Here is a 25864-nt window from a genome sequence, read left to right on the forward strand (position 1 = left end):
CAATAATGCAGAATAATTTAATTTCATCGTCGCCTGCTTCTCTGATGTCAGTGAACAGTAGAAGCACACCTGCCAGCTTTACTTACACCATACCTCGTCTACAACCTTCAAAACTTCGCAGGAGAGCTTCTGTGAAGTTTGGAAGGTAGGCGACGAGGTTGGTTCAAATGGCTCTGAGCACTATGCGACTTAACTTCTGTGGTCATCAGTCGCCTAGAACTTAGAACTAATTAAACCTAACTAACCTAAGGACATCACACACATCCATGCCCGAGGCAGGATTCGAACCTGCGACCGTAGCGCTCACGCGGTTCCAGACAGAAGCGCCTAGAACCGCACGGCCACAGCGGCCGGCAGGCGACCATGTACTGGCCGAAGTAAAGCTTTGAGGACAGGTAGTGAGTCCTGCTTGGGTAGCTCAGCTGGTAGAGCACTTGCCCGTGAAAGGCAAAGGTTCGAGACTCGGTCCGGCATACAGTTTTGATCTGGCAGGAAGTTTCATATCAGCGCACACTCCGCTGCAGAGTGAAAATTTCATTCTTTAAGTAGTCTTGTTGGCAGTTTATGTGGTGTGTTGTCATTTGTATGAACACTGCTGTTATGTCTACACGCAAATGCTCCTTTTGTTGCAACATAAAATAAAAATAACTTTCCTCGAAGAAACAAAACTTAGTTAAGAAGTTTAATATAAAATTTGCAATGCCACGTACTATAAGATTGCCGTGCTAGCTGCAGCACAATAAATGAGACAAATGAAAGTTGATTTCTTCTTCTTTTTCGCCAAAAAGGTAAGTAAATAAAAATTTTAAACTGTTGTGAAGCGTATCACACATTATTAGGTATTCTGCTTATGGTCTTTTCGTATAAACATGTGTTTAAAAGTGTAAAATATTCCCAGTATCAACATGTTTTGTTAAACGGGTTTTATTTAATCAAAGCTCAGATACTGAAGACCACAGAGCTTTCAGATTAATTACAGTACTGGAGGGCTGACTTGATACTTCCCCGTAATTTCAACAAGAAATTAAAGTAGAGTCGGGTTTTACATACTGAGGCCAACACATGTTAAAGTATTTAAGAAATTACTGATTAGTTTACCATAGCTTTTCAAGAGTCCCGGTATTTTCACGGCGAAAATATGGTACGGTTCAAGTAGAAGCCGACAACATTCTCTGACTAATGTTTCAAACATTGTATTCTAGATTGCCGTCCTGACAGCTTACTTCAAAATATTTTGAACAATCATGAAGATGTTACCGGACAGAAACCCAATATTAAATTTCCATTCAGTCACCAAGGAAACTATGTATATTTCCACGCTTGTATTGTCGAATTTCGTTCTTCAGGCTTATTTAAACTACCAAGTTGTTTCACAATATTAAAAATTTTTGTAATTTGTTTTGCGCAGGTATTTTAAAACGTAAAAGGCTAAAATGAGTACAATCCACCCCCCTTACGATGCCGCCCCTAGGCCCGTGCCTAGTGGGCCTATATGTAAATCCGCCACTGACCTCAGTGTAACTGTTTTTAAATCGTGGGCAAAACGTTGCTGAAATAATTGCAGTTGGCGTAGAAACACGAAAAAAGTCTTCCTAACTTGTCATGCTATTTTCCCCATAAAATAGTTGCCAGTGAGCTGAATTATTATTAACTATTTTTTTGTCCTCAAAGCCGTTGTCTCAAATCTCTTTAAGTCGCTGCACTGACGAATGTTGGATCTAAAAACTACATCTACATGGTTACTCTACAATTCGCACTTAAGTGCCTGGCAGAGAGTTCATCGAACCATTTTCATACTACTTCTCTACCACTCCACTCTCGAATGGCGCATGGGAAAAAGGAACACCTAAATCTTTCCGTTTGAGCTCTGATTACTCTTATTTTATTGATGATGATCATTTCTCCCTACGTAGGTGGGTGTCCACAAAATATTTACGCATTCGGAAGTGAAAGTTGGTGATTGAAGTTTCGTAAATAGATCTCGCCGCAAAGAAAACCGCCTTTATTTCAGTGACTGCCACCCCAACTCGCGTATCAGTGACACTCTCACCCCTTTTGCGTGATAACACGGAACTAGCTGCCCTTCTTTGCACTTTTTCGATGTCCTCCGTCAATTCTACCTGGTAAGGATACCATACCGCGCAGCAAAGTGTAGTGTAGGTTGTCTCTTTAATGGTTTCTAAGTGTTCCGCTAACAAAATACAGTCTTTGTTTCGCCTTCCCCACAGTATTATCTATGTGGTCTTTCCAATTTAAGATGCTCGTAATTGTAATTCCTAGGTATTTAGTCGAATTGACAGCCCTCAGATTTGTGCGATTTATGGTATACCCAAAATTTATCAGATTTCTTCCAGTACCCATGTGGATGACCTCGCACTTTTCTTTGTTTAGTGCCTATTGCCACTTTTCGCACCATACAGAAATTCTCTCTAGATCATTTTGTTATTGGAATTGATCATCTGATGATTTTACTAGACGGTAAATTACAGCGTCATCTGCAAGCAATCTAAGGGGGCTGCTCAGATTATCACCTAGATCATTTATGTAAATCAGGAACAGCAGAGGGCCTATGACACTACCTTGCGGAACGCCAGATATCACTTCTGTTCTACTCGATGATTTACCGTCTATCAGTACGAACTGTGACCTCTGAGAGGATATCACGAATCCAGTCACACAACTGAGACGATACTCCATCTGCAAGCAATTTGATTAATAGTCGCTTGTGAGGAACGGTATTAAAAGCCTTCTGGAAATCCAGGAATATGGAATTGATCTGAGATGCCTTGTCGACAGCACTCGTTACTTCACGAGAATATAGTGCAAGCTGTGTTGCACAAGAACGATATTTTCTGAAAACCGTGTTGGTTATGTATCGATAAGTCATTTTCTTCAAGGTGATTCATAATGTTCGAGTACAGTATATGCTCCAAAATCCTACTGCAAATTGAGGTCAGTGATATGAGTCTGTAATTCAATGGGTTACTCCTATTTTCTTTCGGTGTGGCCTGCGTTACTTTCCAGTCTTTAGGAACAGACCTTTCGTCAAGTGAGTGGTTGTACACGTTTGCTAAGAAAGGCGCTATTGTGACTGCATACTCTGAGAGGAACCTGATTGGCATACCATCTGGACCGGAAAAGTGCCTTTCTTAGGTGATTTGTTTCGGAACACCTGAGATATCTACTTTTATGTCACTCATGCTAACAGCTATTCTGGTTTCGAATTCTGGAATGAGTTCTTACTTGGTTCTTAGCACTACAAACACGAATGAATTGCTTGATTATACCACCGAGATGTCCATATCCGGCAATTTAGGAATCCTAGTTCAATGGAATTAGGTGTTTTAAGAGTTTCTGTTGGCAGTACTCTCACCTTTGGCTACTAACGTAAAGCACTTCAGCGTGTTGACAGGGGAGGGGGAAGTACGGACAAGTGCAGAGTCAGCCAATCTGGGCCGCATCGGTAGTGATACTGCTAAGGCGTTCCGCCAATGGAATATTTTTTACTACATTTGTTACACTGTCGACCAAGTAAAGCTATCCTCACAACCCGTAGGTTGGTTTGAACACTGCACAACTTTACTTCGCATGGTAGTGTGCCCTTCACCTCTTTCCTCCTCTGAGCTGACTTTTACAGCCAGTCTGAGGTGGGTGGGATCTACAGTTCAACATGTAGGCTACTCAGAAAGACGGTATAACTTCACTTGACTCTTTCTCATTCTTATAGCTGATAGAAGCGAGAAATAACGGAAAAAACTGTACACCCAATAGGGAACTGAACCCAAAACCGAAGGGACTTTACAGCCTGGAACTTCAACACTGAGCCACCGAGGTGCGTTTCTGAACAGAACCTTGATTAGTAGTGTATTGAATAGAGCAAACTAAAGAAACACTAGTTATTGATTTCCATCCGAGAAGTACACGAAGAAAATACGGTGACATTTCAGACTGACGAGATCACCCTGCGAATGCCACGAAAACATTCCCTACATCATAATGCTCCCTCCTCCTGCCTAATCCCTACCGGTGACTGTTGCAGAGTGTTTGCTTTCAGACGTTTCACGCTGCGCCGTACACGTCAACGGCCATCTGTCATCGGAAAACCCACCTGTCCCCAATCGGTGAACTTCCAGGTGCGATATTGGCTCGCAAATTTCAGCCATTGTCGCCGGTGAAGTATGTGTGCATGAAACGGTGCCTGCTGCGGAGGCCTATACACGGCAGCCTCCCCTTAGCGGTTATTGAGGAGACACTGTTGGCAGCCCCTTAGTTCATCTGGGCGGTCAGCCGCTCAACAGTTGCACGTCGTTCATCCCTCTCATCTATGGCCCGTGCTGCACCACAGTTGTCTCTGCGTCGGTTTTATAGCACCGTGTTCCCATGCACGGTGCATTTTAACAACGATGGCACGCAAACAGTTTACAAACATTGCTGCTTCGGATCTTCTTGGAGACCACGTCCACCCCTACGTAAGTTTCTCCTCGGCACGATGACATCTACCAGTAGGGCAATGCAACGTGCCACACAGCTCGCAGTGTACGTGCGTGGTTCTAAAAGCATCTGGATGAGTTTACCCAACTCCCCTTCGCACCAACCTCCACGGATTTAAACCCAGTCGAGACACTGTGGGACCGACCACATCGATCGAGCTGTTCGCGTCATAGACCCTCAACCGAGAAACCTATTACAGCTGGTCACGGCACTACCGTCAGCACATGGCTACACATCCCTGGCCGTACCTTCCCCAGCGCCCCATCGATTCTCTCCCTGCACGTCTCGCAGTGGTCGGCATTACAAACTGTGGTTATTTAGGTTTTGGCAGGTGGTCACAATGTGACTGGGCAGTGTTTACGCGTCTTTGAAACGCGGTCTGCCCAGCAAATGATGTTTAATAAAGTAAATGCTGGACAAGAAGCACCAACCCGTGTCTAGCTAGTTCCCGAGTGGCTCACTCAATAGCAAAACATATACAACCATATACTGGCGTCGATTGTGTGACTGCGACAGTTGAAGAAATGTGTCCAGAAAAAGCTGATTTATTTAAAAACCACGGTTTGTCAGCAAACACTGTGGCTGTAAGAGTAAATGATATTGCTGAGAATATATTGACTGTCTGGAAAAACTCGACATTTAAATATTAAGATCACACACTTTTAATCATCATCACGAGTTTACTGAAGAGATAGAAGAAAATAAGATTGAAGAAAAAAAAACGTACGCTGCCTTAGCTGTGGGAAAGCTCTGAACAACTGAAATTTTCTTGAGTACATTGGCTGGCTTAAAAAACAAAGAGTGGGTATGGAATTTATCATTTTATACGGATTTAACGCACACATGAACGACCTTAATTTAAAATTACAAAGAGAAAGACTGTTTTGTTTCAGTCTCAACCGAACAAAAAATGTTTCACGCATTTTAATACGTACCGATCAGTCAGATATCAGAATCTACATTTCAATCAATCTCCATTTCCGGCTGATTTCGCAACTGAAACTTTGAATGCTTCAAAAATAAAGTTTTAAGACGCGTTTTTCAGAATTTGACGCAACTGCAAACGATAGCAAGATTTGTCAAAATCCTTTTAACGGCGATATATGAAGTCTTGTCCCAGGACTTCAAACGGAAATGGTTGATTTGCAATGTAGCGATTTTAAGGTATTTGTTTATGCCTGCGCTTCTTAATTTGTCGAAAAAGACACACAGCACAGTCGTTAACTAAATTCTTAGCGTGAAGAGTTACTGCCTTACGAACACCTTTAACTAATTCGTTATAGTTGGCAACGAGAAATCAGAATTGGAAAGGGTTACCAAGTGCCGGCGAAGGAAAGGTCTTGCAACATCGTCGCGGCCATGGAGGTAAAAAAAGATGAGGGTTATTACATCACAAACTTGAAGCCGACGTCCGCCATCTTAAATAGGCTAAAACATCAGGTTCACCGCATTCATACCTCCATGGTTCACCGCGGTGATACTTCCTCGTGACGTCAGTGACGCGCCCGTGCCCGGTTGCGATCGTGTTGGGTGCTTTCATTGTGTTGGGGCGCAGTTGTTTCCTCAAAAATGACAGGCTGCATTGTTTACGGATTACTAATCCATCCGATCGTAATCTAAATCTTAAAGGTATCACATTTCATTCGTTAAGTGGAGTGGTTCAAGCAATATTTTCTTTTATTTACATAAATTATGGTTGCGCTGTTCGCTTTTATCGTAGTTGTTTTATTTCTGTCAGTTGACTTTAGATTTGTCTTACTTAGTGTCCGTTCTTTCTCCTCTTTCCTGTGTTTTTCATTGCATTCCGAGTCACACATTGTCAACGGTCTCGTCAACGCCCAACACACGGCTACGTAACCGCGCTGATTGTTGGGGCAGCATCTCATGCCCTGAATTCCTCCAGCCGAAAATTATTCATTGTGTATATTCCCCTCCCCACCCCTTTAAAAACGATTCCAGGAACAGGTTTTCTGCCATACACTTCTTCAGAAAGGAAGCAAAGAGAGAGCGCACACACACACACACACACACACACACACACACACACACACACTTTCCTCTTTGCACACGTTTGTGGGCTAACAGAACATGTACGCAAGTTTTTTTTTTGCAAACGTGAACATTAAAAATGTTCGTACGAGTTGAAAGCTGAAAATGTGACTAAGAAGAAGCAGTACCAGTAAGCAAACAAGCATTAATTTCGGAGTTCCAGCTTCATTTGCTATCAATACAAACACAGTAAAAATGGAATAAAATGCATTACGAAAGCATCCTTTTCACATCACATCCCTCTCTTTCGCTATTCGAAATGCATCAACAAAACAAGTTAAATTAACGAGGCCAAATGTGTCGTATTACTAGAGCAAATACGCATTTAAGAACGCAAATACGCATTTAAGGGGATATATATATATATATATATATATATATATATATATATGACAGTGAGTTGGGATGAATGAGTGGGTGAGAAAAGGCAACTGGGAGTTGACGGGTATGGGCAACTTTCAGCGATGGGCTAGTAGGTTAGAGTTTAAAGGGAGCTGGCGGGAATGAGGGGTGAATGAATTACATGTTGAAAAGGGCGCGAATATGTTAGCATGCCAATTTTTTGAGAACATTTTTAAAGGTCTGAGAACGGTATAGAATTGGAGCAGTTGATACCACAGTTTTCAGTCAGATTCTTTTAAACAGGAGTATATTCGCCTTTTTGTGCCCCATAGGAGGATTTTTCACTGCTGATTATTATAATAAAACACAGCGCCAATTAAATTTTTTATGCATACTGTCCACCTTTTCGGAAATTTACTCCTATTTTCGAAATCAACTACTTAGATAGGTATTTTATGGGACACCTGTGTATTTGTTTTTCTGATTCTCTTGTCCTGTAATATTTTGTGTATTCTTACAGCTACTTTGCTACTCATTATTTAAAACTGTGCTAATCACTGGTATAAACAAACCAATTTAAACATTTTAGTTTTATTATTATTAATGACTTAAGCATCCGTTGCATGTTCAATGTGAGAGTGATGGTAAGATATTTATTTACTTATTTATTTATTTTTTGGGTGGCCGGGGTAGGGGGCGGAGGAGGAGACTGCACTGAAAGAATGTGCTGAAGATCTTCATTAGTAAATAAAATTTACTCCCATTAATTTACAAACGGAAAAGCAAATTTAATCAACAAGCGATATCTCAAGACCGCAGACATTCTGTTTTAAGTATTAAAACACTTTTTCAGATGATAGATAATATGTTACAGTTAATCGGCACAGATAACTGTACTTTAATCACTGTGTATCCAACTGTCAAATGCTTTACCGAGAAAGCTCGTGCGCCTTCAGGTTTGTTTCCCTTTTCTGCTCCACGATCACGTGCCCATGGAAACAGTCCTTCAGCATATTCTGACAGCTAAACTCAATGCGAATATAACGAAATGGTGAACCAGCAAGGGGTTCTTTCTTTAGCACTTATCCCTTCGCTAGCGGTGCCCACTGTATCTGAACGCAGGGCGCTAGAACAATAATATTACGCGATTTTCTTGTGACGTCTAATGCTTTTTGCTGGCAGTAGCTTTCAGATGAACGTGTGTGGATGCTTTCAAAACCATCCAAAAGAAAGCAAAATTAGTCCAAGTATCACAGTCTTCATCACACTGTGAGATGCGTTTCCTAACGCTGTGGTCAAAGCTTTGAAATGAGAGGACACTAGAAAGTGTATGATACGGTTTCTGAGAAGGTATTTTACATCTGGCGGAAAGTACAATTTATTATTATTGTTGTTGTTGTTGTTGCACTTAACTATTTCCAGAAAGTCATAATTCGTCTTAGTTCTTACAGAAGTGAGCCCTTTTCAACAGGCCATCTACGGCGGCACAACTTCAATTAATAATCACATGATACCGCAAATCCCATTACGAATAAAGGTTCAGGAATGTGTAATTAGTTAAGTTATAAATTAAAGTAAAAAACAACCACTGCTGGCTGCTTCTGTAAAATATACTGGCAACAAATCGAACTAATAACTATGCTAATTATTTCTAGATTGCTTTATGCTGCTATTTTGAAAAAGGCCACTACTTCAACTTCAATACCATTCAGCTGCTGTCTTCACCTACCACTTCAAAAAGTTTTAGTTTCTTTTTAAGGGTTTCTCAATCTCCTGCATTCCGATTTCCACCGGGGCAACCAGTTACAGATTTTCGCGCCAGAGTATAAAACTACATGCTGCACCCTAGAGAGAGCTACATAGACTACATGGAAATTACTTCTAGTTTTGTGGTTGTCACATGCTGAGTTCTCCTAAATTAAACGCTATTATTAATCACAAATACGATTAGGGAGTATAAAGCTACCAGCATGTACGTATAAGAAATCCTAGGTCCATTATCAACTTTGTGCCAGAACATTGTGCTATAGGCTACAGCTGAGTGAAAGGAGGCAATCCCAAATCAAAACATGGATGAGGGCAGGTAATTTGAAACTGCAACTATCACTAGGCACACACAGTACCTAGTGAAAAATGGAAAATTGTATAGCATCGCTAAAAGTATGGTGTATTGTGCGAATTTTAGTAACAAGGTCATTTCATGCTAGCCTTGAAGATCAAAAATTAACTTTTCCTTCACATAACAAAAATAGAGCATAAGGGGAAAAAGGTACCCCTGTATTTTCTGAAATACAAAATTACTGTAAGAGGCAGTGACTTGGTTAAATTTGTCTGCATGGCAAACTAATGATGTGAAGTGTGCGCACACATTAGAAAAATTTATTATCAAATATTGCAATAATTACTTTTCCCCCAGCTGAATATTGTATTGTTCTTTTACGTGTAATATCATTTGAATAATCAAGCTCGATTGTCTGCTACCCCATTTGGTCTCAACGGAAGTTTCCGATTGTATCGATAGTTGCGGCTGAGCTATATAGGTCAGGAAAACGTCCGATTCCTGTGGTGTTGTTCGTGTAGCGGAATGCTGTAATTTAATTTTGTTTATAATTTTTTAGGATGGTGTGGTATTTTTTTACTGTCGTATATTTAACTTGTCCCCGCCCCAAACCCCCAATTTTTCCAGGGTTGTCCCGATAGTTTCATTTTAATTTTGGGGTGAGACGGTAGGCTACTGTGTATTTTTGTACGCGTTTGTTTGCCTGTGTATGTAAGTACGTCATTGCCGCCATATTGTATACGCTGGAACTAGCCGTTTACGCCATATTGATGACGTCATGTGTTGTAAAGCAACTACTGGAATCGAATGCTTCTGTAATGCCACTTTCAAAAAGTAATGTGAAAGCTATTCTTGACATTGGACAGATATATTTGCTCACTTTAAATTATTTGTGTGTCAGTTTAATGCAATGAACATGTCAAACCGTATAACTAAAATAATGACCTGTTATGATCTCTTACAAAAATGACTATCGTATTTAGAGGAACATTACTGTTACTGATGTATAGGCTACTGATAAAACCTATAAAATAACCAAATGATAACACAAATAACTTGTGTCAGTAACATTATAAAATGATTTCACATATCCTAATGCAGCTTAACTGAACATGATGCACACAATGCTTGCATACTAAATTTCACCTATACATAAGTAGATCATATAACATACACAAACTCTAATATGCAGGGAAGCATATTAAAAGAAATAACACTCCTGTTTGCACTAAGCTATCTTTTCAAAAAGATGAGAGACAATACAAGTAAGTCAAGGGAAAATGTTCACTGGGAGGTTATATATTTCCGTTTAAATTGAAAATTTTGTAGTTTTGGGGTCAAAATTATCCACGTAAACAAAAAGATGGCTAAAATGCAGCATTTCCTGATGTAGACTATGATTTTCAATCCTCATTTATTAATATCAATACCTCCAATTACTAAAAGTGACGTTCAAGAAGGCATGTATCTGCTGGTAAAGGCATAGAGCAGCGAAAAGGGATGAGGTTCAGAACAAATATTGTGCATCCTTGCTGAGCTAACGATAAAAATTTTAGGTGATAGATATTTTCTATTTATGAAACCAGATGATATTTACGAAAAATGTATAAAAGACTCAAATCATCTACATTAATACTCGTACCTCTATTCATTTATATTTTTGCATGGAAACGGTCAAACTATTCATAATTATGGTGCTTGTCACACACATAATATTATGTAATTGGATAAATGTTTATTTTGATTAAACTATATTCATTGATACTTAAGATTATTAAAATATTGTGTAGCTGATATTGAAAATCATTATTTCTACATTGTTTGCACAGGTTGTGCTCACATTTTAGTACGTTATGAACTCAGTGCAATTACTTCTACTACTCGAATTTCACAGGAATTTAAAGTTGTCTTCAACAGCTGGCAAAGAATCATTTTTGTCACACACGTAATAATGGTATTTACTATTTTAAGTATCTCTCTTCCCATTACACATATCTGTGTGTGAGTTCCATAATGAGAAGAACTGCTTAATGTTCACTTGTTCTGATTTACTACTGAAATAACATCAGTGGAAACCTGTCACCATGTCAGACCCAGTAGCATGGGGTGTCGTAGTAAACAAAACATGAGGCGTGTGTTCTTTTATTTGTATGAGATAGGCAGATAACTTTTTCAATTTATGAACTGGGTAAATAAACCTAGTTACATCTCCATTTGTCAAGTGACTACGCATCTGAATTTATATTTCGCTTCGTTAGTTATTTATGGTACTTCATATGCCATTTGTCTAGCGAATCTTGTTATATGACGCAAATTTATTAGCACTGGGGATTTTAATTACATCAGATCAAATATCATTAGGTAATTTGGTTGTTTGAGAGACTGCTGATCACAGACAATACGATAGACCTATTGTACACTGCAGAAGATGCCCTGTAATGCAAACTGGTCGTCACCACAACTGCATATTCCGTTTCAGTTACCATGCTCTTGAACTATTTAGAACACACCAATGTCAGCAGTGCAGAGCAAGGTGATACGAAGTGCGCCTATACGAGGCGGGTCAATACAGCTTTGAAGAGAAGATACAGCGCCAACAACGATGCTCCTCAAGACAATGGGAATTTCACATAGGCTACTTGAATCGTTTACTCTCTACCCCTTCCCCCTTTAAGAATTTATTTCGCATGAAGATTAAACCATTTTAAAAACAAGTTATAATATCAATGACGATAATATCACGCATATGCTTTTACTGGTACTGATGAACTGCATCGTTTAGGCTTCCAAATAGAAAAGACTTATCAAATGAACGATCGATTTAAAAACGTTGTCTCTCATAGCAGATGAAATTCTTGTGGGGTACCATAAAATGTAACAATCATACCATGTTTAGGACGATATTCACAGAAATAGCTTTGTAGAGAAACTGGTACTCTATTAAAACCATGTCCCACCATCCCTTCAGACTAAATAATGTAACCATTTCCTCCGGAAAAAAATCAAGCGGATGACATTTCATCATGTCTCGTACTTAAATGTCGGCACTGCTCTTGATTTCTAAGGATCTTGTAAATTTGTTAATTGCAGAATAATCTAGTAATAATACGTATGCATATAACGCCAGTAACAGCGGAATCTTTGACACCGCATAAAATGACAGATATCAGCAATCCCCAGACTGACAATCGCACAGAGACAATGTAAACAAGCTTCGCATCGATGCACATAATTAAAAGGCCTACCAGGATTTCTCGTTGATTATGAACTGCATATTCTGTCATACATGGAGGACTCAATAAGAGAGATTTACAGTGACAGCATCCGTCACAACTCTGCAGTTCATTACTGGTTAAACCGAGGTCTTACCTTGTCCGCTGGTATGTTTCTGGAGCTCATCTTAGAAATTGCGTCGTTTAAACCAATAAGCGTAGAAGTGGATGGCTAATTTCCCAGGGAGTTGATTTTTTTCGTAGCACCAAGCAGCTGGTGGCAGCAGACGAAAATGAGCAACATTAACACACAACACTAAACTTCTTATTACGCCATAATGACGCACAGTTTAGCGAAGTGACGAGAATAATATCGAACCACGTTATCTATCCATTCTTCTACGGATGTGAAACTTGCATTTTTTATACGAAACCAAATAATTTTACACTTTTCCTGGGCACACGGGCAAGAAGCAGTGGCTCCAACCAACGAAAATGGCGAACTCCATCTCCTTCTAAGGTCTCTGGATGTTATGCTGCATTCTGGGATAACCACTGCCTTCCCGATTTGGAGCGGCGCCGAAGACGAAGCATTGAAAGAAGTATTTACTCGAGTTTGTCGTTTATTCCAAAAAGAATTTCAGCTGTAATTACTTTTTAACGAATTTAAAGTAGGTGGAAAATTTCTTAATCTGTGTAAAAGGAGGCGTATCGTCGCAATGAAAATTTATCTAAACATCCTAACATCTCTGGCGACTCCAGGTGTAAATATTTTGGTGTGGGAGTTGACAGTGGGTGGTGGAGGTATAGGATGGAGAGGTGATAGTTTCGCCCAGCGTGGGTGAAAGGATTTTTTTTGTAGTTATGTGTAATTCATTTTCTAGATTAGGGGTGTGTTGTGTAATGCAAATCTTGTGATAGACACGTTCTGTTTACCAATGAAGATGACATCCATGGACGAAAATAATTGTGCTCCCACGGAAGTCTCAATCGAGGCGTTAAGCGTAAGAATATAGTTATGTACTTTACATAAATGACTTTTTTTGTAAATTTCTTGTTTCTCTGAGATTAATTCTTTAATCGTACCTCAGCGTATCAGTCGTTTGGAAGAAATCATAGAAAATAATCTTGAAGCGGAAGACTGGTCCGTAAAAAACAGTTAATATGTAGGAACTCACAAGAACAAACGCAGCTTCGTAAATGATATTTGAAATTTGCTGGAAGAGCCGTTTATATTTCTTCGAGTAATAAGGCCGTGTCATTGTTGTATACATGTTTGCATCATACTTACTATTACTTTTTGGAAACCAATTCCTATTTTAAAATTTTTGTTTTTTGTGTTGCCTTACTTACATTATAAAAGTCCGTGCACTATTTGTAAAGACTTTACAGTTTCATACTTCTCAACTTGTTTGTGGAAGTTCTTTGAGTAGATTAATTTATGTGGCTTGATTTCTTCAAGAGAAGAGAAACGAAGTCGTCTGAATCTATTTCACATTAAATTTGCTGACAGCAACAAGTGTTCTGCTGCAAGTATTGACTTTCAGACCTACTTCAAATTTTATATACAATTTTCGTTACTCAATAATGGTCCTCGAGTAGCATTTTTCTCCATAATTAAACTTTTACATTTCTGGTGCAACATCGAATTCTAATTTCCTAACACTGTCTTATATGACAGTTTCATATATAGGCAAAACATTGGAAATTTTCTTATGAACACCATTATTGTTAATGCAAATATTGTCTCGTATAGTTTGTTTCAGGAAGGAGAAACTAAAGATATATGGAAATCACTTCAGTGATATCTATAGACAGAGATAGGTGTTGGAAATAGTTCTGAAGGCTACAGTAACAAACACAAGCTAGTGTATGTTATTGTATCTGGTACTTCTGTTCTCTGTATCTGCCAAAAGTCTTGCAAATAAACATGCTAATTTTCAGATCCTTGATGGGCCCAGTGATTATTGACTTGAGTTGGGTTTTATCCAAAATTCATATCAACCTTTTTGCAGGATACATCTCATCCTATGTTGCCTCAAGATTTCATGGTATGAGACACATCAGGTTTCTTAGACCAGCTAGTGTCATTCACACAAATATTAAAGTATTTTGATAATTCAGATATATTTAAATTATTTATGGATTTGAAAAGACCTGTAATTGATAGAAAATGAGTATCAAAAACAGAAATACATTAAATGTCAGTATGGCCTGTTGCAAGATTTGTGTTACTCTACATCAACTTATTCATGCTGAGTAGTCCTTCCTCATGACCACATGGCCGTAGGGTTGGTCCTGTAGCCACCTGTGGCCAGCCTAATTGCCTTATGATTAACAATGCCAATGAGCTTTGTAGGTTTGCTGTGCTGATTCATAAACTTAAGCATCCAGTGAGCATCATACATAATCTGCAAGTGCACCATGTCTGTTGCCAAAGGTCTGTTCCTTAAGGCACTTGAAGGTATTATGTGCCATCAGACCTTTGGCTTTTAAATCTGTTAGGCATCACAACCATATCAACAAGTCATCAAAATCGAGTCTGCAAATGTCACTGTTTTCATGTATCTGACAACTTTATTTTCCATTTTAGGTATGGAAGGGTCAGGAGAACCGACCTTTAAAATACTTGCACACTGACCTATCCGAGGATAATTTGAACACAGTACCATCTGCCCAATCCTCCAAACGCATTTTGTCGGTTATAGTCAACATGAAGTCATTGTAAGGTAGAATGAGTAGCAGAAACTTGCGAAGTTGTCGACAAACAATAACCATTGTACCAGTGTTCCTGTCATTGTTCTGTGAGCATTATCTCGTCGTCATGATTGTGTATGTCTGGTTGGGTGTCACCAGCATGGTACCTGAAAAACAGTCGTGAAAAGAAGGACAATTGAAATGCAAGAAGATGTCCCAAAGGCCCCACTTGCAGAGTTGCCTGAGAATATTGTCTCTTCTAGCAGTGTTATTGGCCTCGTCCAAGATTGAAAAATAGCATGTTGTCAATATAGTAATAGTTTTTATACTTTGTGAATTGTTTCCTCCAGCAGTGTTTAGTTATCAAGAGTAGAATTGTGTCTTCTGAACCAACATTGGATGCAAGTAAGAAGCTTGCTTGATCTTAGAACTCAGGCAGGATGCTGGTTGACCATGTATTCCAGGATCTTTCTTACTTAGGTAGTGGGAGCTACACTACCACAAATACTGAGGAATGCACAGTCCTTCCTTGGTTTCATTAGGGGATAAAATATGCCAGTCGCCCCCCCCCCCCCCCCCTCCATCCATGACCCAGTTTTTTTTATTTTAAATGCCGCGTTTCCCAGAGGGTACTCATGTCAAACTGTAGTAATATTTGGCTGCATTGAGAAGCATTTCTTGAGTCCCCACTGGCTCCCATACAAAGAAATTGATATGTCCTGTGCTGATGGAGGTACTATAATAAGAACAGCCCAGGTAACCAATGCAGACCAAATTTTTTAAAAGCGCATAAACAACAGCTCCTTCTTAGAGAAAGTTATTTGTAAGAAGTGTTTGTGATAGCTCATGGTAATCACTGGTTTTAACCAAGGTTATTAGTGCGTAGATGGCCCCAGTAATGGACAAAGTCAAAGTCTGAGTTCACACAAGAGTTGAACAGTTACAGCATAAAGTAATGTTGATGGCCAGTACCAAAGTCCTTTGCAGTCTCTGGTGTAGAGATCAGTTCCTGCCAACGTCTGAGATAGCCACTGCCAGTGACTGGTGGTGGCACAGTGTCGGATGTCCCGACTGTTTCCTTAGTGAGATGTGTAATTTATGGTCCACTACTGGGGTTGGTGCCTGACCCAGAGAACTTGAAGGAAATTACCTGATACAGTTTGGTGCCTGCCTAAATACTGTGGCGGCCACGTGTGGCTGCACTATGTAGGCCTCTCATGTGATGTTTGTGTAGTTTAGATTTACTTTCATTCCAATTGATCCGTAGTAAGGAGGTCCTTCAGGATGTAGAACATGTCAGAAAAACAATAATACATGACAGATATTTACAACTAAAACAAATAAGGTTATGTACCTTCCACAGGTCCCACATTCCATGTGGGAAAAATATATTTAAAAGTAAAGAAACTGTAACTTACCAAATGAAAGCGTTGGTATGTTGATAGGAGACAAAAAACACACAAACACACACACAAATTTCAAGCTTTTGCAACCCACGGTTGCTTCATCAGGAAAGAGGGAAGGAGAGGGAAAGACGAAAGGATGTGGGTTTTAAGGGAGAGGGTAAGGAGTCATTCCAATCCCGGGAGTGGAAGGACTTACCTTAGGGGGAAAAAGGGACAGGTATACACTCACGCGCGCGCGCGCGCACACACACACACACACACACACACACACACACACACACACACACACACACACACACACACATCCTTCCACACATATACAGACACAAGCAGACATTGTAAAGGCAAAGGGATTGGGCAGAGTTTGATGATGCCTGATAGCTTAATACTTGTCTTTTTCCTTAATAACACCCTTTGTTTCCTGCCACAGATATAAGATTTGAACCATTTTGCAGCATTTCCTGTTACACTACAATATTCTAATTTACTTAAAAGGATATTGTGATTTACACAGTCAAATGCCTTTGACAGATCACAGAATATACCAGTTGCCTGCAATTTTTTGTCTAATGAATTAAATACATTTTCACTGTAAGTGTAGATAGCCTTCTCAGTATCAGAACCCTTTAGAAATCCAAACTGCGACTTTGACAGTATGTTATTTGTGAAAAATGATTATAAAGCCGATTGTACATTACCTTTTCTAAAATTTTTGAGAATGCTGGCAAAATTGAAATTGGATGGAAATTTGACGCTATTTCGTTATGCCCCTTCTTAAACAGTGGCTTAACTTCAGCATATTTCAACCATTCAGGAAATATTCCACTGCTAAACTACTAGCTTAATATGTTACTCAACTCAGAATCTCATTCTTTAATTACCTAACTTTGTTGATATTTCATCATACCCACTAGATGTTTTTGATTTTAAAGATTTTATGATAGACATTACTTCTACTGGGGTAGTGCGTGTCAAATTCATATTATGGAAGTTACTTGAAATGTCTGGTCTGAGGTATCACATGGCAGCATCTGAAGAACCTGAGAACCCTATCTTTTCAGTAACTGTTAAAAATGTTTGTTAAAAAGTTCTGCAACACTATACACATTTGTCACCAATGTATCATTTACATTTAATGCTAATTGTCCCTCTTCATGTCTGGTTCTACCAGTCTCCTCCTTCACTATATACCATATTGTCTTTATTTTGCTATCTGATATGACTATCTTTTCCTTGTAATATACTTGCTTTGCTTTCCGTATTACAGCCTTTAATATTTTGCAGTATTTCTTGTAATGTGCTAATAGCATCGACATCAGAACTGTTTCGGATTGAAGATACAGTTTTCTTTTTGTTTTGCAAGATACCTCTATTCCATGGCTTCTTTGTAGACTTTGCTCTAATCTTGGTTAGTTTTCCGGGAAAACAGTATTCAAATAAGGTAGGCACTTTATTAGCAAAAGAGTTATATTTTTCATTCATGCCATGAGCACTGTAAACATCACTCCAGTGACGTCTCTGAGGAGTGTCCTAAAATAATCAATTTTTGTCATATTGATAACCTTTTGAGTTCAGATTTAACAGATGTTATATCCTGTTCAGTATTAACATTTAACAGAAGGAATTGTATGGCATGATCTGAGAGGCCATTGGCTATTGGTTTTGTAACACAATTTTGTTTATTGGACTTTTCTATAAAGATATTATCAATGGATGTTTGTGAGCAATTGGCTACCCTAGTTGGGAACTTTACAGTGGGAATTAAGTTGAATGATAGTGTTACTAATTCAAATAAGTTCTTATTGGGAAAGTATTTAAGGAGATCTACATTGAAGTCACCAGCAACCACTATTTCTTTGTTTTTGTTTGCTAAATGGGCCAGTACAGCTCCAAGGTGGTTTATGAGCAGATTAAATATACCTGCAGGTGCTCGATATACACTTAATATTATGAAGGATTTTTTGTGAAATTCTACTTCTGTTGCACATGCTTCCATATGCTGTTCTAGGCAAAGTTTATGAATGTCTGTGTTCTTAAATTTATGACAGATCCTGATGAATGTGGCAACTCCACCTTTCTCCGTTTCTGCTCTACGAAAGTGAGGTGCTAACCTAAAACCTGCAACACTTAAAAGTTCTATACCAGAGGTTATATTATGTTCAGAGAGGCATATTATGTCATCTGGGTTTGAAGACTAATTCAACTATGCAGCTAATTAATTCATTAATTTTATTTCTCAGTCCTCGAATATTTTGATGCAATAAAGACAGCTGACATTTCACTGAGTTAAAATTGGGTAGAGTTGAAATTTCTGCTGATTGTTGAAAATTCTTAATCAAGAGCTGTTTATGTTGATGTAATAAGCTAGAATTGTGTTTTTTGGTTTCTTTCTCAAACTAAAGGTTTTTCTCAATCCTAACCTCTCCTAAAACTTGGTTTCTTTCTGTCTTCTCTGCCCTAAAAAAGGGCCTTTTCTGAACCCTATAATAACTGGTATTTTATCACTCATGACAGTGCCTGCCCTCATTAACTTTCCTGCTATTTTCCCAGCCAGTGTAAGAGGGGTTGTTGTTAGAGAGGACGAACAGTCCATACACAACAGAAAGGACAGTTATATTCTTCATGTTTTGTAAAATAAATGTGAACCATCCTCCATCAATGCTCATTGATGATACAAAGTTGGATTTTGTGCTTCTGTGGCTGAAACTGAAAAGAAACATTCATTTGATGACTGGGAGATGTCTTTGGAGTTTAAAGGTTTCCCTCATCAAAGTACAGCAGTCATCCGTAACCTGGTATGCCTCTCAGAAATCGTTCCATTGGTTTCCCATAGTTTTGTGGAGGAGGTGTTTTATGGAGTCCCCAAAACAATGGTAACAGAGTCTTTTTGCCTTGTTGGTTTCTTCTTGGTGTACTTGCCCTTGGGACATAGAAAGATGTGATCCTGTATTCAGTTATTCACCATTCAAAACATCATAGAGGCACACAACTGCCTCTAATTGAAGATAGTCATTTGTCATTCTGCCAAGGGTCAGGCTGCCTCTTAGACTAACTGAAGTACTTCTGAATGAATGCATCAGTGGCATAATGCAATATTGTTTTAAATGAATTCATCAGAGCTTGAATGCTATGTTAGAAACCAATTTTGTGCACAGCGTACAAATTTCTCCGTGGAGCATCCTTGTCAACCATATCTGTCAAGTGATGGGGAGGGGAGTCACTGGAGCGAAAGTAGCCACCCACTTCCTACAGGACAATGCCTTCAATGACAGGTCAGCAAAGTTAGAGGTCAATGGCAGAGGGTGTCCACCCCCTCCCCCCCCCCCCCTTCCAATGCTGAAGTGCATATTAGTATCTCTACACAACTCAGTGCCTGAGGCAGATGGCTATTAGACCCTCAAAGCAGACTGTGTGTGATTAAAATCCCCTGCAAGGAAGAATGGTTGGTTAGGGGAGTTGCTAAAAGGGATTTGGGATTGTCTCTTTACCACGTGTGATGTAAATAAATGGAGCTGACTGTTATCCTAGATAGAGTGTGCACTGTTAAAGTAACTGCTTGTATATCTGTTACTGTTACTGGAGCAACAAGTGAGAACGAGAACAGATTGTTCACATAGGTGTCTGCTTCACCTTTTATCTTGTTCCCACCCAGGCCATCCTTCCAATTGGGCCATCCTTCCAGTGAGGCTGTTTGTTCTGAAAACAGAGGTATCATTCTGTTGTGGTATAGCCCCCCTTAGGCACATACACTAGAATCTTTCACAACCAATAGTTTCAGTTCTTTCATATATATTGGGACCCTAATAATTCTGCACTAGAATGCAGGATCCATTTTCCTGATTAATATCTTTCCTTACAGGATCCATTTTACTGATAAATATCTTTCCTTACTCTTGTCTCTTTGCTGTGATGTCAACCCTATTGTGAGTGGTGGAAGGCTAAGTGAACTGTTTTGAACATATCTCAATTTTCAGTGTAGGATCATCACTTGTATATTGGTACATTTTTATATAAATATTATAATTGTATATTTTGATGTATATTTCAAGTATAACACGCCACTGAAGAACCAGAATTTGGAGGACAGAGGATGACATGTCAGTATGTTTCCATTGTGGATGCTGTGGGCAAATTATACATTATTGCAGAGGAAGAAAAGCTTTTCCAATCACTATGTCAGCAGACATTGGCCATCACAACAGTTCTAATCATGCCAACCAACTGATTGACTGCAGATGTTTATAGTCAATCTATGGTACAAAACCCTTCACTGAACCCTGGACAAACTTACTCCCTGACACACCATAGCTGTTCCTTGATTTTGTACATAGTTTCCACCCATTCGTCTAGCTGCTGACTTCAGGAAAACTGTATGAGGTGACCACCTATAGAAGTGAGGGAGCCACATATGAAAATTCTCCTTGTTGGACAACAGTTACCAAGATGTTAGAAAATCTCATCAACATCACCATGAGTGGCCATCCTGCCCAGGTGCTACTCGACTCAGGGACTTCTTTTTCTGTAAAGTCAGATGCTTAGTGTCACCAGGTAAAGAAGACTATGTTGTGTGATAATGAAAGCATTTATGCTGAAAATCGCAAATGAGAAATACGAGGGATATTCGGAAAGTAAGTTCCGATTGGTCAAGAAATGGAAACCATTGTGAAAACCTAATAAGCTTTGCACATATGTGTTAGACAGTGTCTCTAGTATGCCTGTCGGTTGCATGACTTTGCTCTATTCTGTTCTGAGCACATGGTGAGCACATAAAGATGCATAGAAAATAGTGTCTCCCGCCAAGTATGAGGTCCTGGTGAGAGATTTCGCCTGATGTTATGCAGCGCACATTACAAAACTGTCATACAGTTCCAAGTTCATTACAATTCTTGGTTGCAATCTGCAGGGGCAATGAAAATGCTCCTGCAGTGTTTTCGATGGGAAGTGTTTGATCACCCGCACTACAGCCCATAATTGGCTGCTTCTGTGTTCCATCTGTCGCCACAGTAACTACTGGCTATGAAGACAACATTTTCACATAGACAACGAGCTATAGATGAGCATAGAGAATTGGCGGGACGCACAGGTGGCTGCCTTCTTTGACGAGGGTATTGGAAAGTTGGTACAATGCTACGACGAGTGTCTAAGTCAGAGTGGTGACTATGTAGAGCAGTGGCTGGAAGCTGTAGCTAACTGTTGCAGATAAAATATTTCTGATTACCACAGTGGTTTCCATTTTGTGATCAGTTGGAACTTACTGCCTGAATAGCCCTAGTATTTACACTGGGCAGGATCAGAATAACTGTCAATGACTGAACACAGACATCCAAATTTGCCATTTTATCAGAATGTAGTTATAATATTATTCCTGGATGGGATGTCTTGCAGGCATTACAGTCACAGATTGTGGAAGATGAGAGCTCCAGATTGACAAAACTGTTGTAACAATCCCACATAAAGAGATTGCTCTGGGTGGTTGTTGGCTGCTGAAGATGATGTTACCCCACCATTGTTAACAAGACAAGTTCAGGTCATTAGTATAGAAGCTCATGACTGTGAGGTTTTTATCTGTTTGTAAATAGTGTTTACACAACACTTGTGCATTATATGGCTTATTCTATCCATCACCCTGGAAATATATGGCAGAATTTCATATCCAACATCTGTTATTTTTAAATGTTTCATGACACTTCTTGTGCAACTAGTGAAGTACCCATTACTTTTCAGAACACTTTCCAGTTGTCCATGGTGTAGGTCACATCCTCATCTTGCTTGTGTTACTGATGTATTAAGCATTCCCCTTTTCTGTTTTGGGTATGATTTGAAAGTTGGTGCAAGTATCAGTCTGTGTGAATTGGTTTTCAGTACATGTTGTGGGCCAGATTCTTACCATTCGTCATAATCAGTACATGTAGAAATGGTAGTTGTTGATCCTATTCTACCTCTATAGTGATTTTAATGTTTGCATGTAGACTGTTCTTAAGTAATCACTGAGCTGATCTTCACCGTGGCTCCAAATAATGATGTCATTGAAATACATATTCCATATCTTAGGTCTACAAGTTGTCAACTTTAGCACCTGTCTTTCAAAATGCTCACAACTAATGGACTAAGTGAATTATCATGGTGATACTTTCCAGGTGTTCATAGAAATATCCATTCCACATAAAGAAACTTTTAGTAAGACAGACATAAAACAGTTTGGTGATATCCTATGGGAAATTGGAATAAAGTCACTGAATTGCATCATGATAAACAAAGAACTAACAGCTAGACTGACCAGGATGTCATTTGGTCCAAGTTTTAGTTTCTTCAACTTCTCAGACCTTTATGTACATGCCAGTCTTTCCCATGTGCAGCTGAAGCAGAGAGACCAAGTGTTGTGACACTTTATATGTCAGTGTGCCAGGAGCGCTTATGATCAATATTGGTACACAATCTGTATGGATTTGGTAACTCATATGTTAGAGGTGGTGTAGGACTTTTGCATTTCACAGATTATTCTGTGCATACAGCAAGAGAGAAGACACTTTGATTAACTGAATCATATTCTGTGTAATCTACTGCATTGGAATCACACTTACTTTTCGGTACTTTGCTGGATCTAGTAGGTCATATATCTTCAGCTCATAATCTTCAGCCATCATTACAACAGTCATATTTCCCTTGTTGGCAGGAAGTACTAATAACTCTTGTCAGCATTAAGGCTCTTACTAGCTTACAATTCTTCTCTTTTCAGGTTGTAAACTGGTGGTTTTTCTTGTTGCAGTATCTTGCAGTTTCAGTAGGAATTTCCTCAGCTTTTTCACAAGGAAGAGTTCAGACGGCTGCTTTGGAGTTGGCAGTGTTGTCCTCTGTAGGTAATGATCTGGGGATAATAGGGAAACTCCCTCCTTTTTGAAGGTCAGTGGTCATTTGCACAGGTTATCCATCATGTGTGCCATGTTAGGAATCAACTTGCCCATCTGTCTTACACAACTTTCAAACTTTTTCTTCTGTCACCTGGTTCAGCAGTCAAATTTATTCTGCATTCTCCTATGAGCGACGCTGTCAGTCATATCCAAACCACCTTGATGCACACTGCCATTGAGTTAACAGAAAATGTCCAGAAGTTACTGATCAGTTCTTGTCAGGCTTCTCCTCGGTGCATGAATTCGCTCACAAAGAAAAGCTCGGTCCATTCTGTCATAGATACGACACACATCTGTTCAGTGGTGAATAGGCACTTAAATTTCAAGAACTTTGGTCTGGTCCCTTTGTCCTGGCACCATGTTGGAAAGGTAGGAAAGGACAGAAAATGGGCTTTCTTGTTGGTCAAAGTGATGGTTCAACCTTGTAAATTCCTCTTGGTAGAGGTGTAGTGCAAAACTGTTGAGGCCTTTGTGGCCACTTGTTGATGTATTGGCTGTCTGCTTTTCTCTTGAGGTCTTTGGCCAGCATTCTTTTAGTGATTTTTCTAATGTCTCATCAGGATGAGAGGCTGGCATTGCCAAAGCTTCACCCTCTATTGATCATGGTAGAGGACATTATTAAATTAATTGCAGCACACGCAGAGGAATTTGAACAATCAACTTTCCTGTACTCCATACGTGAATGGAACAAGAATGAGCCCTAATGACTGGTGCTATGGAAAGTTCCCTATTCCATGCACTCCACTGTACTTTGCTTAGTATCAGCAACAGTCATTCACTGCAGCATGGGAACCCGGGGTACGTTTTCCTTGAAGCTTTCTTCTTGTTGAAACTGTTGTCGTGTTTGTGAATTTCTATGGCTCCACGAACTAATTGGCATGTTAGCTATACTCCAGAGCGAGAACCTGCTCATTGGCAAATTTTGTTGTACGGTCTGTTGTACCCTTGCTTCAGGCCGCAAATCTTTATTGAATACCAACTTCTGTAACGATAACAGAGATTATCAGATAGTCACTGAACCAAATAATAATATTTCCTGGCAAAATAATCATCTGAACCACAAACAGAAGTTACTCCCTGATCATTGAGAGTAGAAAAATGAATTCCAAGCATGACTTAGCTGGATAAACAGGTGTTTTGCAATCAAATTTCCAGGCAAAACTTGGGGAAACCACAGATTGACAACTCATCACACAAAGCACACAGTAAACAGTTGCAGCATTGTGAAATCCAAATGTAGAGGCAAGTCAGGTAACAGGAACTGAGACACAGATCAGCCCTGCGATATTGGCTTTGTTACTGCTGCAGGCACCGTTCCTTGACATAATAGTGATGTTACTCATATCACTCATCTGTACATTCACTAAATCTCTTCCTCTAAGCACCACCTGCATTGTCAGTGCAGGTGAGGAAGAGGAGCAGAAGCGATGTGGAGTCGGGTACTGACACGGCCACATACTCCGGGGAGAGTCGGGGGCTGCTGACAATGACTGGCCTGCTTTCCAGAACTTCTTGCACAGGTGATGTCACCATTATCGAAAGGAAGGACCGAGTGGTCAACATCTGAGAGTGGAGAGAGCTCCAATGTGGCTGTGACAGTGGAGTTGGCAGATTCTCTGATGGCGGAGGCTGCTGACCAGGGTGCTACAACTAGAGTTGTGTGCTGTTCTGGGCTAGGATTCACACAGTATAGGCACCAACACCACTTGGGACCCCTGTTGTTCTTCAAAGAACCCCCAGATCAGTTCCAGACTACGCTCAAATGAGCATCCCCACACTGGTGCACACACGTGAATCAGTGCGGCTGCATCTGCTTCGTGTTCTGATGGTGAACACAGCAGATCCAGAAGTACCCTTTTATGGTGCTCGTGAAGGAGCTCCACCAACTTTGACTATTGATGGCTATGGACCTTTTAGAAGCCAGGAAGGTGTTAATGCTGAAGCCAAATTAGTAGATCCTAAGGGTTTCAGCATTTGCACCTTAAAGACATGAACCATTCTGCCAGCTCACTTAGTGGGAAAATTGCATGCAGATAACCTTCTCATTCCTTATCACACCAATCCACCTTATTTTCAGCATGCCTCTATAGCACCACACCTGAAATGCTTTGATTTTCTTCTGTTCCAGTTTTCCCACAGTCCATGATTAACTACCATACAATGCTGTGCTCCAAACATATTCCCAGAAATTTCTTCCTCAAACCAAGGACTATGTTTGACATATGCAGACTTCTTTTATTTAGAAATGTCCTTATTGCATGTGCTAGTTTGCTTTTTAAGTTTTCATTGCTTCATTCATTGTGTGTTATTTTGCTTCCAAGCTAACAGAATTAACTTCATCTACTTAGTAGTCACCAATTTTGATATTAAATTTATTGTTAATCTCTTTTCTGCCACTCCTCATTATTTTCAGCTTGCTTCATTTTAGTATGCATTCCTTAGACTATTCAGTCCATTTTAAAAAGTCCATTATTATTCTTCACATTCACTCAGGATAGCAATGTCACCAGTGAATCTTTTCATTGATATCCTTTCATCATGAATTTTAATCCTACTGTTGGATCTTTCTTTTATTTCCATCATACCTGCTTCAATGTACAAGTGGAATAGTAGAGGCAAAAGACTACAGCACTGCCTTGCACCCTTTTTAATCCAAGCACTTCATTCTTGGTCTTTCATTCTTATTGTTTCCTCATGGTT

The 25864-nt window shown here is 39.6% G+C and overlaps 2 protein-coding genes across 3 annotated transcripts in view; one reads left to right on the plus strand and one right to left on the minus strand.

Annotated features, from left to right (window-relative positions):
- The window catches only part of LOC124805204 (ubiquitin-like protein 3), a 450145-nt gene extending 437484 nt beyond the window's left edge, over nucleotides 1-12661 (minus strand). For both annotated transcript variants that reach the window (XM_047265700.1, XM_047265701.1), the window contains exon 1: nucleotides 12311-12661. In XM_047265700.1, the coding sequence (XP_047121656.1) occupies nucleotides 12311-12340 (30 nt within the window). In that variant the 5' untranslated portion in view covers nucleotides 12341-12661. The remainder of the gene's footprint in view (nucleotides 1-12310) is intronic.
- A 137-nt stretch (nucleotides 12662-12798) lies between these two features.
- LOC124804847 (tetratricopeptide repeat protein 5-like) overlaps nucleotides 12799-25864 on the plus strand; it is a 140745-nt gene continuing 127679 nt past the window's right edge. Inside the window, exon 1 of the mRNA XM_047265198.1 lies at nucleotides 12799-13157. Coding sequence (XP_047121154.1) covers nucleotides 13092-13157 — 66 coding nt within the window. The 5' untranslated portion in view covers nucleotides 12799-13091. The remainder of the gene's footprint in view (nucleotides 13158-25864) is intronic.

Source organism: Schistocerca piceifrons, chromosome 7 (assembly GCF_021461385.2).
Source record: "Schistocerca piceifrons isolate TAMUIC-IGC-003096 chromosome 7, iqSchPice1.1, whole genome shotgun sequence".
Taxonomy (NCBI): domain Eukaryota; kingdom Metazoa; phylum Arthropoda; class Insecta; order Orthoptera; family Acrididae; genus Schistocerca; species Schistocerca piceifrons.